Source organism: Ziziphus jujuba, chromosome 2 (genome assembly GCF_031755915.1).
Source record: "Ziziphus jujuba cultivar Dongzao chromosome 2, ASM3175591v1".
Lineage (NCBI taxonomy): Eukaryota > Viridiplantae > Streptophyta > Magnoliopsida > Rosales > Rhamnaceae > Ziziphus > Ziziphus jujuba.
In genome coordinates this window covers 15,623,902-15,639,711 of record NC_083380.1, presented here as the reverse complement: position 1 = coordinate 15,639,711, position 15,810 = coordinate 15,623,902, and the positions used below count along the sequence as shown (strand labels likewise).

The 15,810-nt window shown below is 28.6% G+C and overlaps 1 protein-coding gene across 2 annotated transcripts; it reads right to left on the bottom strand.

Moving 5' to 3' along the window:
- Positions 1–8,741: 8,741 nt before the first annotated feature.
- LOC107418579 (uncharacterized) lies at positions 8,742–14,279 on the bottom strand. Of its 2 annotated transcripts, none has more exons than XM_016027283.4 (6): positions 13,570–14,279; positions 12,051–12,616; positions 10,578–10,770; positions 9,937–10,001; positions 9,594–9,804; positions 8,742–9,212 (listed from the first exon to the last, which is right to left on the bottom strand). In XM_016027283.4, exons 1-6 carry the CDS (start codon positions 13,717–13,719, stop codon positions 8,853–8,855), a joined length of 1,545 nt encoding a protein of 514 aa, XP_015882769.3. In that variant the 5' UTR covers positions 13,720–14,279; the 3' UTR covers positions 8,742–8,852. The 2 variants fall into 2 exon arrangements, with proteins under 2 accessions (XP_015882769.3, XP_015882770.3); XM_016027284.4 differs by having other exon boundaries at positions 12,051–12,594; positions 13,570–13,709.
- Positions 14,280–15,810: the final 1,531 nt, after the last annotated feature.

Sequence of the window (15,810 nt, the reverse complement as noted above, 5' to 3'; positions counted from 1 at the left end):
TAATAAATGTTCATTAAATTGCATTAAATGTTTATTGCGTTTCTATATAAGTTAAAAAAAAAATTTAGAAAAATATAAAATTTAGACTTATCTAAAATAACTTAAAAAATTACTTTTTTATCAACAAATATTTATTGATTTTTACCAAATATTTTTATTTTTTTAACAAAAAAAGCTTTTAACTTTCAAATGAGCTTTTGGTCAAAAACAAAACTCTATCAAATAGACACTTTAATCAAAAAACTTGTTTCACTTTGTTAAATACTCCTTCGTTCAATTTTGGATGAGTTTGGGTTTCCCCTTTTTTTGCTAAAAAATTAACAACAATTCTTCATTTTTTTTAAAATAAAAATCATTGTTTTGATATTTATTCTAAAAGAAAAATCCATCTTTTTTATTTTTATTTTTATTTTCATATTTCCCCATCTTTTTCTTATCTCCTCAAGTGTGCATGTGGAACCAAAATTGCTTGCCTTTCTTAATTGTCTCTTCTACTCGCCAATCCAAACTTAGATTTGGGGCTATCGCCCCCAAGCCTTTTATTATTATTATTTTTTTTTGAAAATATTCATATATATATATATATATATATCATATAAAATTAAACATAATATTTATATGGCCACCCTAAAATTATATCACTTTCCTTTTAAAGTACTTATTACTTTAAAAGCCAATTAGTAGTTAATCAATTTTTTTTTTACCTTAATTGAGTTTATAATCTTTCCCTTGATAGAGTTTATAAATTTTTAAAATATCTAAATTATTATGGAAGCTAATTTGTTATCAACTTATCAATCAAAAAATGTTTTTGCCTTAATCAAGTTTATAAATCAAATTTTTTTGCCTTGATTAAGTTTATAAATTCTTACATATCTAATATAACTTATTATTAGTTATTTAATTTATAAGTTATGCTCTATCACTAATAAATTCTTATATATCATATTTGTTATCTTTTTGACCTAGCATAGTCAATCAAAAGTTTTTATATGTCCAAACAAAAATTGTAACCTATTCCATTTCTCATACTCAATAATATTTCATATTTCAATCGCTTATATTAAAGAGACCAAATTAAGTTTTCCGCTTTTATTGTTTATGATTCATAAACTTAATCACGATATATATATTTTTAATTATAATGCTTTTGGATTCGGGCACATAATAGAAAACAATTAACGTTAATTCAAGTATATAAATTTTTAAAATTTGAAACAGCAGAAAGTTAGAAATTTGAAACATCAAAGTTACATATAAATTTTGTCCAAGCCCCCCGCCCCCTTGCCAATGCAGTCGTGGTTCTGTCCTGTTTAAACCAACCAATGTTTATAAATAAATGAATAAAGAGAGGAAGGGCCAAAAGGAGGCATGGCATGAATGGGCTTGTTTCGGTTGGATCCTTTTATAGGAAAATAAGTTTGATATGAACTGTTGGATTTGCTGTTTATCAGCTTAAGCTTTTAAGATTGACAATGATTTAACATGGTATTAGAGTGTTGGTGATCAAAATGTCTTAAGTTTGATCCCTTGAGAATAATAGGTTTGATTTGAATTTGGGTTTTCATTTACCAGACCTTCATCATGGAATCCATCATGTTCGAACTCTCTTTCTAATCATTTTGCTCATGAGCAAACCATCTAATCCTTTAGCTGACCAAACCATGGACTCCAATCCAGAGTTCATGAGCATTTGGAGGGATAGTTGGCTTGAACTTTAAAAGCTTTGCATATTTAATTAAAATATGAAACATGTAGTCATAACGCATTGTCCATCTTCATCTCCTCTTTGATGAATCTTATTGCTGCCTTAACGGTAGCTTGTGCCTGTTTATATCAATTAGAAACGGGAAAGTCACAAATAAATAACTAAATAAAAAGAAAGGAAAGCTCCTAATTCATTTACATGTTATATATGGAGCATTTTTAAAGATAAACATAAAGCAAAATATTTACACACTGATGAGTAATATATTTCTAATAAATTTGGTCAAATTAGCCATCCACACCATAGCACATAAAACTAAAACGGAGCATAATGAAATAGATTTTTGCTTTCGAAAATAATTATATAAATTTTGTAAAATTAATTTCATCAAATTCCCACGTTGAAATTGCTTTATTGGATTAAAGTGGCGCAAAAGCAATAGCTTGAGAGGCAATGTGGAAAAAAAAAAAGAAGAAGAAGAAGAAGAAAACACTAACTTAGGAGTCAAGGTGAAAAATATATCATAATTTGAGGGTAAAAAAAATATTAACCTAAAAAATATTTACCTTTTTTTTTTTGGTGGGTGTTGCCCCATTGGACAGCATACTTAATGGATTGATGGGCCAATAGAGCTGCATTGACTTCAAACCTTTGCTGTAGAAATCGTAGAATTTGGATCCACTAATAACGTTAGTAATTTTGGTGTTTTGCCGAGGGCATTTTATGGGATGTCCGGGTGATAGTGATTTTTTTTTTTTTTTTTTTTGTTTTGGGGAGAGGGATTTTATGTGATTTTTTTTTTTTTTTTTTTTTTTGTTTTGGGGAGAGGGATTTTATGTTTAGCAATTTTGGTGTTTTGTTGAGGGCATTTATGAGATGTTTTGGTAATTATAATTTGTACGATTTTTTTTTTTTTAACATGGATTATAATATTATTCTAAATAATAAAGGAGATTTTTTCACTCAATTTTGGGACGAAGTAGAATTTAAAGTTATATTTTCAAGAGTTTGCCACTAGATCATATGAATATGAACCTGTCCCATAGTTGAGGCGGTTACAATCTGCTACACATGAAAGAAAATGTTCAGAAAGAGAAAATTAGTACTCCTTTTATCAATCTAAGGCAAAAATAAAAAAAATAAAAAAAATAAAAAAAATAAAAAAAAGGTTAATATATAGGCTCTAGAATCACGATCAGAGATGGCTTTCGTGGACCATAGCCCATGGTGCCATTAGAAAAATGCATGGTGTTATAGAGACTTGTTTTTATCATGTAGCATTCCAAGACTAATCTTATTTTATTTTATTTTATTTTAGTTTTTTTAGGAAACTTTAAAATTCGAAAAAATAATTGATTAAAATAAAATAAATTAAAGAACTGCAGGAAAATTAATTATAAAAACTAATTAACCACATATCATTGTCTAACTAACCCTTTTATTCCATAATGCAATTTCATATATTTTCCTCAATTTAATTTCATAATGTCCAGATGTATTACGCATGAAATTGCATATATGTACGGTAAGAAGATATATAGTCAAAAATTACAAAAGTGTTCATATTAATGATTTTTTTATTTTTTTGGGAACTATTATATTGGCTAAATTAACCCATAAGAAATAATGGAAATTATGTATACAATCTAACATATACTAATAAGATTGGCAGGCCTAAACTTATTAATTTCTGCAAATATTCTAACAAGTACATGATAATTATCATTTCTTTTGATACCGTTTCGAAAAGGCATGTTATGTTTATAAACGTGGTCTTTGAAGAGACAGTTCAAAAATCCATACTTCGAATCCTCATACTTTTTCATATATATTGCTTAAAAATGTTCCTTATGTAACCAAATCAAAATTGTTTTACATTTGACAGTATTTAATTAAATTATTCAAAAATAGGGAAACAGAAAAAGAGATGAAAACTTACAGGGATGTTGAGGAAGCAAGCAGAGACAAAACCTCCAACTAGCAGAAGGAAGATGAAGAAGAAAATACCAGAGGACTTCGTCAATGGTTGCCAAATCCTTTCTTTGAAGCTCGCTGTACGTCCGCAAACCAACTTCTTTGTTCTTATTCATTCTTCTAATGTTTTCTCATATTCCATTTTTAAATGTTTTTTTTTTTAATACATATGAGTGCTTGCTTGGTGATGTGTTTATTAGCAAGTTTCTTTGAATTATAATCTCATGGAAAATCCACCATCTATATGTATGGTGTGAGAATGTTGGAACTCATGAACCAGTGATCTTCAACCTAATGATCCAAGACTTCCAATTGCTCAAAAGTCAACCTGATACATTAGGAAAACCAGGCTAAGTTAGGCATATATAATTAATGATAATGCTGAACATAAATGGAGATGTGGTGCACTAAAATAATAAATAAAGAAACCATAGGAATACCTATACCAAATGAAAATGGTGTTGAGTTCGGATTATATTACTGTATGTGCAGTAACTTTTGACTTAGAGGGGTTATGTGGTCAAAAGTCAAGTGTTTTTTTTTTTTTTTTTTTAATGCACTCAAACGGTCAAGGAAGAAGAAAAGGTGATTGGCAGACAAGAAAACTTGCTAGGAAATTGCAAAGATGAAGAAATTAACTTAAGCGAATTATCCAGAAGCTAGACTGCATATTTGGACCAAGAATGTAACAGTATGTAGCAGTACGATAGCACATGGATATTAGCTAGATTTTGATTTGAGATGTGAAAGAGACTTATTTAATAGTATGGTTGGATCTGAGGCCATCATACCTATATATATATATATATATATATATATATGTTCCAATTACCTATATGTTCGGAAATGGCATTTAACGCAACAAACGCATGGTTTACCTACTCAGGATGTGCAAGTGCGTGATCACACTGCTTCCGAGTGGCCTCGTCCTTCAAAATCTGAAATGTGCTAAATAAGTTACTCTCTAGGCTTTAGCTCAAAACCAGAAACAAAATTCGCATTTTCAAACTATATCATAAAAATTTATTGTAATTACCCTATTTAATTTTGTCGGCTTGGAAAATTCTAAGTAGTTAAACAGAAGGACTAGACCCCAAGTACCTCATAAGCATTGGCAATTCTAACAATTTATAGGAGAGAGAATTAATTAGCAGACAAACAAACAAAATTTCTATAGTATTTTTGTAATAAAATTATTTTTGTTGGGAGAACTGCTAAAAAAAAAAAAAAAAGTTCCTATTTTATGCTTCGATAGATCCTCCATCATGAATACCTCTCCACTTTCTTTTATGTGGCTTTTTTTTTTTTTTTTTTTTGGGGGGGGGGGAGGGAATGATAATTTTTATTCGTGATGTATGTGATATGTGGCTAATATAGTTCAGTTTTTGGCTTATAAAGAAATAGATTCTTGAATTTTTCCTATGAGATTACGTACAAAGCAACAAATTTAAGAATCCTATGAAATTAATTTACAACAAATTCCACAAAATTGTACTAAAATTTTCGGGACTCACAACTTCTGTCCCATAATCCTATGCCAGTGGCTGTTCAGTCATTTAACAAGTGCCACCCCTTATCTACATAGTAACTCCGTTAATTTACCTTAGGTTTATTATTATTAATTTTTTTTCTTTCTGTTTTTCTTTCTTTTGTTTAGGAGAAATTTTTTCTCCTTACAACTAGAAAGCAGCAACATTGATCACGATTGCGTCCATCACTGCATTTTCATTCTTTGTTCCTGTACTATTTTTTTAGGACCCAATAACTGCCCAGACGATGGGGCTTCCATAAAGTGCCCACATAATAGAGTTTCCTTGAATTTCCAATCAATGCTTTTTTTTTTTTTTTCCCCTCCAAAAATTATTTTTGTTGAAATTAAATCTGCCTCCTTCAATTTCTATTTTACGAATATCAATGGGAATTCTATTTATTTCCTCATCGCTATGTTTGTCTTACCCATATGTGAAATGAACAAACAAATAGGAGCTAAATTTTTTAAAGTGTAATTAGTTTGTTTTTCTTTTAAATTGAACATGTTACGACATTTTAATCCCTAAATTTTTTTTTTAACACTTTAGTTCCTGAACTAAAATTTCTCTTGAAATTTTATCTTTTTAAATGCTAAAGCATAATCAATTTTAGAATTATTTGTACAAGTAAAATTTAATTTAAAATCATTTATGCAAGCAAAATTTGAATTCAGTGATCAAAATGCAAGAAAATAAAAAATAAATAAATAAAAGGCTATGCCTGTTTACATGAATTTTGTACTGCATGGATCACCGAGTACCTGGTGGGACAGGCATTAGAACAGAATTCATCTGATCCTCACATCTAAAGCTCCACAGCTACCAAAACGGAAAGCTGCTCTTCTATGGATGAATACATGGAGCCGACCCAATAGGAGCCCGAAAGAGCTTTTGGCCCACTCAAATTATTATTTATTGTTTTTAAATTTTTTCATATTATCAAATATATTTTTATATATTTATATTTTTGCCTTTTATCCCCCTCTACGACTAATCTGGGCTTTATTATTATTATTATTTGCATTTTTTAACTTCCAATGATATTTCCAAATATATATATATATATATATATATGTTTCCAATGGGGTTTGGGCAAATAAAAAATAATTTAAATATTTTTAATTATCATATACACATTTTAGAATTAATTACTAGTATTTTTTTTAAAGCTTTTATCCTTAATTTTTAACAATAATATTTTTAATTTTCGTTAATTATTCCTTGTGTATCTTATGAATAGTAGTTAGTGTTTTATCATTGATAATTAAAATTATCATTAAAAATAAATAAATGTTTTATAATATATATATATATATATATATAGCTAAAGGTGTCCCCTCCAAAAAATTTAGTAGGTGCGCTATATATTCTTTACAATTCTTATATAATAAATTTTTTTTTTTTCATTTTAACGTGGTTAATAATTTTTCCATGCTCGAATTTCTTCATAAATCCCTCCAATCTTCATACCCACTCAACAAAATGTTCATAATTTATAAAATTTAAACGACAACGTAATTCTTCACTTATATGCTACTATTTTGAATTCTAGAACGACTTCAATGCAAATGCCCTTATTATTTTTTAGCCTCGTGTGAGCTGAACATATTAAGTCTGTTAAGCAAATGGTCGAATTATGGATAACGGACTAATGTTTGCAGCAAACATTAGTTTAGGAGCTTACCTGCCATAAAATAATAATAATAAAAAAAATTGAAGGATCAAGTTAATAATAGATAATAGTTAAGGAGATAATGTTGCAACAGAAATATGTTATATCATTTTACCTTCTAAACTATAAATTTCTCAAATTCCTCTCAAACTATTTTTATTTTTTTATTATTTAAATCCAATCATGAATTAAGAAATTTTTTTCTAATAAATTTGGTAAAATTACACAAAAAAATAAAAAATAAAAAATCAAACATGGTAAATTGTTTCCAAACAAATTTACATAAGTTCTACATATTTAATTTCATCAAAATTCATTGTAAAAAATGTTCGATTGAAAGGAAAATATTTTTATGATTTTTTTTAATATATTAAAATTTTCTTTATTATTACTATATGAAAATATTTATAATCTTTCATATTATTTCCTTTTTCCCTTTACCTTTACCAACCATCTGAATAATAATTATTAATAAATATTTTCCTTTTCTTTATTTTACTTTCTTAAAATGAAAGAGAAAGGAAATCAGATCATATCGAAAGGAGATCAACCAGAGCTTCAACGAAATATAAACAGCTATTTTCAACGAAATAAAATGCTCAGCAGCTTTTTTACGTCTGATTTTAAACAGAGGATTTGCATTCCTACTTGAATCATCAACATGTTACTTTCAGCGCCGCATGCCATTTGATTTGAATTACAGTTTGATCAAACATTTGCTTAAAGAAGAGGCCTTGTCTGGATAAAGCAAAGTACTTACTCTTTGGGTTAATTAAATGAGTTTTAGATTATCTATTAGCTACACTAATATAATAGAAGAGAGCAAAGGAAATTGATTTCTAAATAATTATATAACGAGCTAGCTTGCTAGACAGTGCCAACTTCTTAAGTGTATTTCTAATTGTATATATTGGGTTTGGGTTAGGATCCACTGCCCACATCTTTTTGGGTTTGGATTACCCATACTACATATATATATATATATATATATAAATAAATCTGACAACATGTCGTGTTAAATCATATATGTATCGTATTATATTGTGTTTGTATAAAATTTAATCTAAATATGACCTTTTAAGCATTTGTATGAAAATCCGAATTTATTTGATAAATTATCATGTAATCAATCATTCGATTCGTTAACCCATTAAGAATGAATATAAATTTAAAATTTAACTTAGTTTTCAAATAATAAAATAATTTAAAAAAAAAACTTACAAACATTTTTGTTTGTTTTTAGATTTTTTAAAATTAAACTTTAAAAAAAAAAAAGAATAACACATGTCTAACAATAAATTAAATAATTTTAATATTATAAAATTTATATAATTATAAAAATACCCTTTCTTTAATGGATCTAATAAATTTATCATGTATTGTCGTGTTTTACTTATTAAAATCTGTTAATTTATTAGATCTTATTGGACAAACTGATATGAATTTGACACTATATTATCAATTTAAATCCATAAATTATCATGTGGGTTCATGTCGTATTATCATGTCTTGTGATATTTTGCCAGATCTATATACAAATATATATATATATATATATATTATGTACTGTGAAAAATGTTGTTAAGATAATTTATTCTGTTTTTTTATTGGTGATGTTTCTTAATTTTTAAAATAGTTTATTAGTGTTAAATTTAATGCGACATATAAATAACATACTTATGTAGTGAATTTTAAAAGTGCCATAATGAGACACATAAGGAAATGCTATAATTTAGCAATAAATTGGAAAAATAATGTAATTTAGCACCACATTAAAAAAAGGGCATAAATATACTTTCTAACAGCATTTTTGAAAATGCAGTAAAATTTCTTCTAGCCTATCATTTTTACGGCAACGAGTTAGAATTCGGTTCCTACTCTCTTCAATATCCAAAAAATAAAATAAAATGTTTGCCTATGTATATTTAGATTAAATTACAGAACAAAAAAACTCTTTATAACTCTATACTTATGGCTTATTTTGACTTTTCCAATAATTCCTCTCCCAAACATCTACTAGTTTAAGTGAATCTGTTTTTTCCTGAAAAAATGAATAAAGAGATGAAGGGTGAAAAGGAGGAGGCATGGTACATGGGTTTGTATCAGCTGGACCCTTCATCATGGAATCCATCATGTACTCCCTTTCTAACCCTTTTGCTGAGCAAACCATGGACTCCAAACACAGTTTATGAGCATTTGGAGGAATAGTGGGCTTGAACTTCAAGAGCTTTGCATATTCATTTAAAAGATGAAACATGTAGTCATACACATTTTGCATCTTCAGCTCCTCTCTGATGAAACCTGCTGCTGCCTTGCCAATAGCTTGTGCCTGTTTATATCAATTAGAAACCAAAAAATGAAAATAAATAAATAAAATAAAATAAAAAGAGAACTCCTGATTCATCTAAAAGTAAAACATTTACACACTAATGAATTATATATTTCTAATAAATGATGGTCAGATTGGCCATCCACACTATATAAAACTAAAACAAAACATAATAAAGTTGTTGAATATCATGTACAATTAATTTCAACAAATTCATCCTTTGAAATTGCTTTATTGGATTAAAGTGGCGAAAAACCAAAAGCCTGGCGGGCAATGTTTTGAAAAAAAAATAAAAAATTATAATCAAGGTGTCAAGGTGAAATATGTATCATAATTTGAGGGCAAACTAATATTAGCCTAGGTTAAAATAAGAATATGTACCTCTTTTATGTGGGTGTTGCCCCAGTCAACAGCATGTTTAATGGATCTGCACTTGTCATTGGCCTTAATGGGCCAATAGTGCTGCATTGGCCTCAAACCTCTGCTGAAGAAATCATAGAATTTGGGATTCACTAACAAGGTTAGAGAATCACACGCAAGAATGTATTTTTCACTTACAGACCAAGCATTCCCTTCTATGTAGATCTTAAACCTGAAAATGTTAATATTTTTGTTGAAGGAAAACAAAAATTAATTAGTCTGAAAATGATGTGTACATGATGATGATAAAAAATATATAAATGAAAAAAGCATGTATGCAAAGATTGAAAACATGGTGCTTTACCTATGAGTGCATTGGTTTGCCAAATTTGATTTATTGAACCCTTCTTTGGACTCTCTGACCCAGTCCTGCAATTGCATCCACCGTACCATATGTTTTACTCATTCTCAGTCATTTAGGGATAAAAGGTAATGAAAAAAAAAAAAAACTATTTCTTATTGAAAATTTGGGATTAGAAGTATAAATAATTGTGTAATAAAAAATATGGATAATTGCACTTCAATATCGTCTAGTTTGAGATTGCATGCTATTGGCTTTATTCTACACTAGTAAAATGCATTTATCCAAATCTGAGGGTTAATTTATATATGTATCTATATATATATATATATATTCATGTCTATGAGACAAATATTTTTATTTATTTTTTATTTATTTATTTATTTATTGGTGAATATCATGTCTATGAGACACGGTAAAGCAATATTTCCCCTGTTGATGATAGAATTGATATAACCATCTAGGATTGCATACAAACTAGCTAGTTAGGTTTAAAACCAATAAACCATGCATGTTATATATAGTCAATAAATTATGCAACATACAGCATACAACATAATAATAATAATAATAATATAAGGGAACACATTTTTTAGTATTACCTGAATATATCCATCCAAAAAAGAAGAAAAAATAAATGTTACCTGAATATACAAGCGAGCATTCCAATCCTGTTTTTCGGAGACATTACATTTGAGGAGGTCTCTTCTAGTTTGAGCAACATATGGATTTCCCTTCCAATAAGCATATGGTTCCCTCTTCACCCATCTCCTCAGCTTATTCCCTTTCAACAGGTCCTTCATCAATGGTTCCCATGGCTTTATCTTAATCTCAGGCCTATGCAACACAACAACTACTTATTATAAAAATTGAACAAAATTACTATTATTGCAATTGACTATGTTTTTAAAAAGAGGCATAATTCAAGTTATTAACAACGATATAGTGGTAAATGACAAAATGTTATTGATTCTTTTTCATACATAGTGTTTTTTTTTTTTTTTTTTTTTTTGGGTTTTAGAAAGTCAAAAGATATTATTATAGCATCATTACAATGTCAGGTTTGTGAGACCAACCATGACTGCTGTAAGTGATAAATAATATTTTTATTAAATAAATAAAATGAGTAATTCATTATAAGTGAAATTTGAATCTAACTATGTATGTGATAAAAAACAGAATACAATCATACAGCCAATGTTTTATAGATTGACCTTATAAAAGTATATAAAATCAACTAATTTATTTTTTAAAAATAGGTCTTTATTCAATTAAACAAGGGACTAGCTCCATATAGCAAGATATTTGACAAATATCCCTTTGTTCATTAAATGTTTAGATCTAACACTGCAAAGATCATAAGAAAAACTATCTATAACTTATAACTTTTGAATCCTTAAATATACCTGATCAAAAGCTAAAATAATTTGTTAAAAAATCTTTGTCAAATATATTAATACATTGAATCCTCCTCGTTAAACAAATTCAATAAATACAACCATGTGTTTTGAAACTTTAATATAATATTACCCCTTGATAAGAAATGTTATATGTACTTCAAACTTAACAAATAATAACAATAATAATAAAATAACAATAACAATAAAAAAAATTAAAAAACTAAACTTCAAAATTTTTTTTTTAAATTATATTTGGATTGAAAGATTAGGAAGGAATAGACAAATTTTTTGTTTGGATGGTTAAAATGGGGTGAAAAGGAAAAGAAAAGAAAGTAAAGGGAAGAAATTGACTCTTTATTTTTATATGTTTTGTTTTCCACTCAGAACTGGCAGGAGATAGATGAAAAAAGGATAACTTTTAATGAATTTTTTAGATATCTCAAAATTAATCTTATTTTTATTGTGCAACAATAGTTATTATATCTCATATCTCAACTTTTTTATTTTTATAAGTAAACAACTTATTTTCATTTATTTCCTTTCCTTTTCTTGCTTTTTCTTTCTATTTATTAATTATCCAAACGATAATTATTTCACAAATACTTTTTTCCTTTTTCTTTGTTCTGTCCTCTACTCATTAAGCATTTCCTTTCTTTTCTTTTCTTTTTGTTATACATATATATATATATATATAATATAAATAATCTAAAATCTTACCACCCCCAGAACGACCAATCAGGAAAGGGAATATCGAGTGTGGAATCGTCACTACAGTAACGAAACAAAGGAGGCGGATGAGTGGCGTTGATCGCGCTATAGTCCCTTAAATTAATCACAGGCCGATCATTGCAATTAAACATCAGCTCCAAATCAGGTACTTTCCCTGGATACATCCGTAGTAACTGTAGGACACCCCACAGCGTAAAAACATCTCTGGTTTGAAACGACGAACGATATTTCTCCACGTAAGCGTTCCCGTTTAATATGACCAATCTAAAGTGGGCCTGGCTTTTGACCTTCTCGATCATCTCCCTTGAAACCCCTGTGTGGGCCCATGGCCTCAAATCTTCGTAGATCCAACGGTAGTAATCTGGACACGTGGATTCCGACGAACGGTTAAGAAATGAAACTGAGTTATTGTTGTTGGAGGGACAGGTTCTTGTACTGCCGTACGCTGTGCAGTTGAGTGGGACTTCGTGTCCGGTAATATTGGTGTTTTGTGGAGGGTATTTGTGGGATGATTTGGTAGTTAGAATTTGCCCTATAGTTGACCTTGTCAGAATCTGCAAACAATTCTTCTACTATGAAGCAAAATTCCAGAAATAAAAAAAATATTTCGCTTTTCATTAATGTAATTAAAGAATGGAATTGTTTTCTTTTTTCTTTTTTTTCCCCCCCAAGTCTAGGACAACAAAAGGTTAAATATATTTTATATTCTAAGTTAATATATAGGCTAAACAGTGATGGTTTTCTTGGAGCATAGTCCATATATTGTGATATTTAAAAAATGCATGTTCTTCTTATAGAGATTTATTCCATTGTGCAATTTCATATAATTTCTTCAATTTAGTTCATAATGTTCAGATGTATTACGCATGAAATTACAAATATTTCTCCATCAACCAAAAAAAAAAAAAAAAAAAAAAAAAAAAAGGAAGAGAGAAAAAGGGGAAGAAGAGGAAGACATTGAAGTGAACACGTTAAAAGGAAGAAAGGAAGAGAGAAAAAGGAAAAGAAGAAGAAGAAGACATTGAAGTGAACACGATTGTCAATTTTCTTTTTGTTTTTTTTTTTTTTTGGGGAATTATGTCGTTGGCTATGTTAACATCTAATACATAATGGAGATTATGTCACAATCGAACATATACTAATACAATTGGCGGGCCTAAACTTAATAACTTCCTTGTAAGTCTAATAAGTACATAGTAACTATAATTTCTTTATTTCAAAAAAAAAAAATATATATATATATATATATATATATATATACACTTTCTTATGATACAGTCACACACAAGCATGTTTAACGTTGTTTTTATGAGGATATTCCATAAATCTTAAATTTGAATCCTCATACCTCAATATTGATTAATCCTATATATATATAGATATATATATATATATCAATACTGATTAATTAATTGCCTTGTGTAACCAAATCAAAATTTTTACATTTAACAATATTTGATTAAATTCACTCAAATATAGGGAAAGAGAAAAAAAGATGAGAACTTACAGGGATGTTAAGGAAGTAGACAGAGACAAAACCCCCAACTAGCAGGAGGAAGATGAAGAAGAAAATACCAGAGGACTTCGTCAATGGCCACCAAATCTTTTCTTTGAAGCCGCCATACATCTGGAAACCCTCTTGGTTGTTCTTATTCATTCTTCTTATGCTTACTTCTCCTCATCATCATCCTTTCTTTTTTTTTTTTTTTTCCCCATATTCCAGTATATATATATATATATATATTTATATGAGTGCTTGGTGATGTGTTTGACACGTTTCTTTGAATTATAATCTCATGGAAAATTCTAATATACGGTGTCAAAAAGTTTGAATGCAAAAGCAGTGACCTTCCAACTCAATGATCCAAGACTTCCAATTGCTCAAAAGTCAACCTAATAAATTAGCTAAACCGAGGGGGAAAAAGAAAAGAAAAGAAAAGAAAAGAAAAGCTAAACCTGGCAAGTTAGGCATATATAATTAATGATAACGCTAAAATGAAATAAAGATGTGGTGTTCTAAAATAATAAATAAAGAAATGATAGGAACACGTGTACCAAATGGCAATGGCGATGAGTTAGGATTTTATTACTGTAAGTACATTAACTTTTGACTTATAGAGGTTATGTGGTTAAAAATCATGGGCTTTCGAATGCAACTCAAACGAGTCATGGATCGATGAAGAAAAAAAGATGGGCAGACAAGAAAACTTGCTGGGAAAATTGTAAAGATGAAGAAATTTAAGCCAACCAGAAGCTAGACTCCAAATTTGGACCAAGAAAGTTATAGTAGTATAGCACATGGATATTAATATATAGACAGATTTTGATTTTGAGAGGTGAAAGAGACTCCTTTAATAGTATCGTTGGATGAGGGGGTCTACATGTCTATAATTTCAAATTAAAATGGATGTTGGCCTACTTATTGACGGCAACATTATGAATTTCTATTCCCATAGAAAATAATAAATAAAAAAAATTATAATTACCATATCCAATATCATAAAAATATCCTTTTACATACAGTTATAGGACAAAACTATTATATTCTCAAACAGTTATCTGAAATTCGAGTTTTTATATCTTTGATAGTAAAAAGAAAAATAAGAACACTATAAAGAAATAATGTTCTAAACATCAGTTTGCTTACCAATTTATAAATCGTTATAGCAGTTGGTATATATTAAAGTATCGGTAAAAGAGTTTTGCACCCATATATATAATGATAGTAGTATTGTTTATGAAGCCTACTGCTGTTGGCCTTTTGTTTAATAAAAAGAATTAATCACATAAATTTTTCCTCAACTTAATTAATTAGATGTCAATATCAGTTTGGACTTAACTTTCTATACATTTTTCTTCTTTTCTTTGTGTGTTTTTCGGCCTTTAACAACGCGGTACTCATTATTCAGTTTAATATGTTTGTTTTGCTGTTCCACACACTAGAATAAGACTCCCTCCTTTCCACTATTTTATGTGTACCAAGGACCAGGAACTAAATTTTTTATTGATAAATTTTCCATGGCTATGACAATCAATGTGGACAGGTATCACTATGCGGAAATTGAGATCTAGCGACACTCATTTAGTGATGCTACAAAACAAACGCGTCTAAAAAACAAAACCGCGATTTTAAGGTTAACGCATCAGTAAAAATTCAATAAATATAAGACATATCCAAAAACCGTCGATGTCAAGTGGTCGCTAGAAACAACGACACTCGACACATCCGTTAAGAGTCGCTGAATATGCTGCTGAACAGAGTTGCCTTTAATACTGTGCATATATATTTTTTGAATTGTGTTGTTTAAATGCTAGATTCATGCAAAATGATTAACCAACCACGTATCTATGTTTACATAATAAAAAAATTTAATTATATAAATACTAAAAAAATAGATGAAAAAAGACGACCTTTAAGCAATGTAACTGAGGTTGTTGTCCAATTATTTTATTTTTCATGTACAGTTTATTTTTATTAATTAAATTTGCACATCTCCTGTATTTTTTATTTCTTTTTTTAAGATAAAGTAAATAGGCGATGCAACGGATTCATTCCACATCGCCTGTTTCTTTTTTTTTTTTTTTTTTAATTAATGTGATTTCTTTCAACTTCAAATAACTATTGAAAATATTTAAGCAATATTACTGAGGTGGTTTTTTGTTAAGATAAGGGGAACAGGCGACACAATTGCTTCATTTTTTTTTTTTTTAATCAATCTGGTTTTCTTTCAACTTCAAATAACCAGTG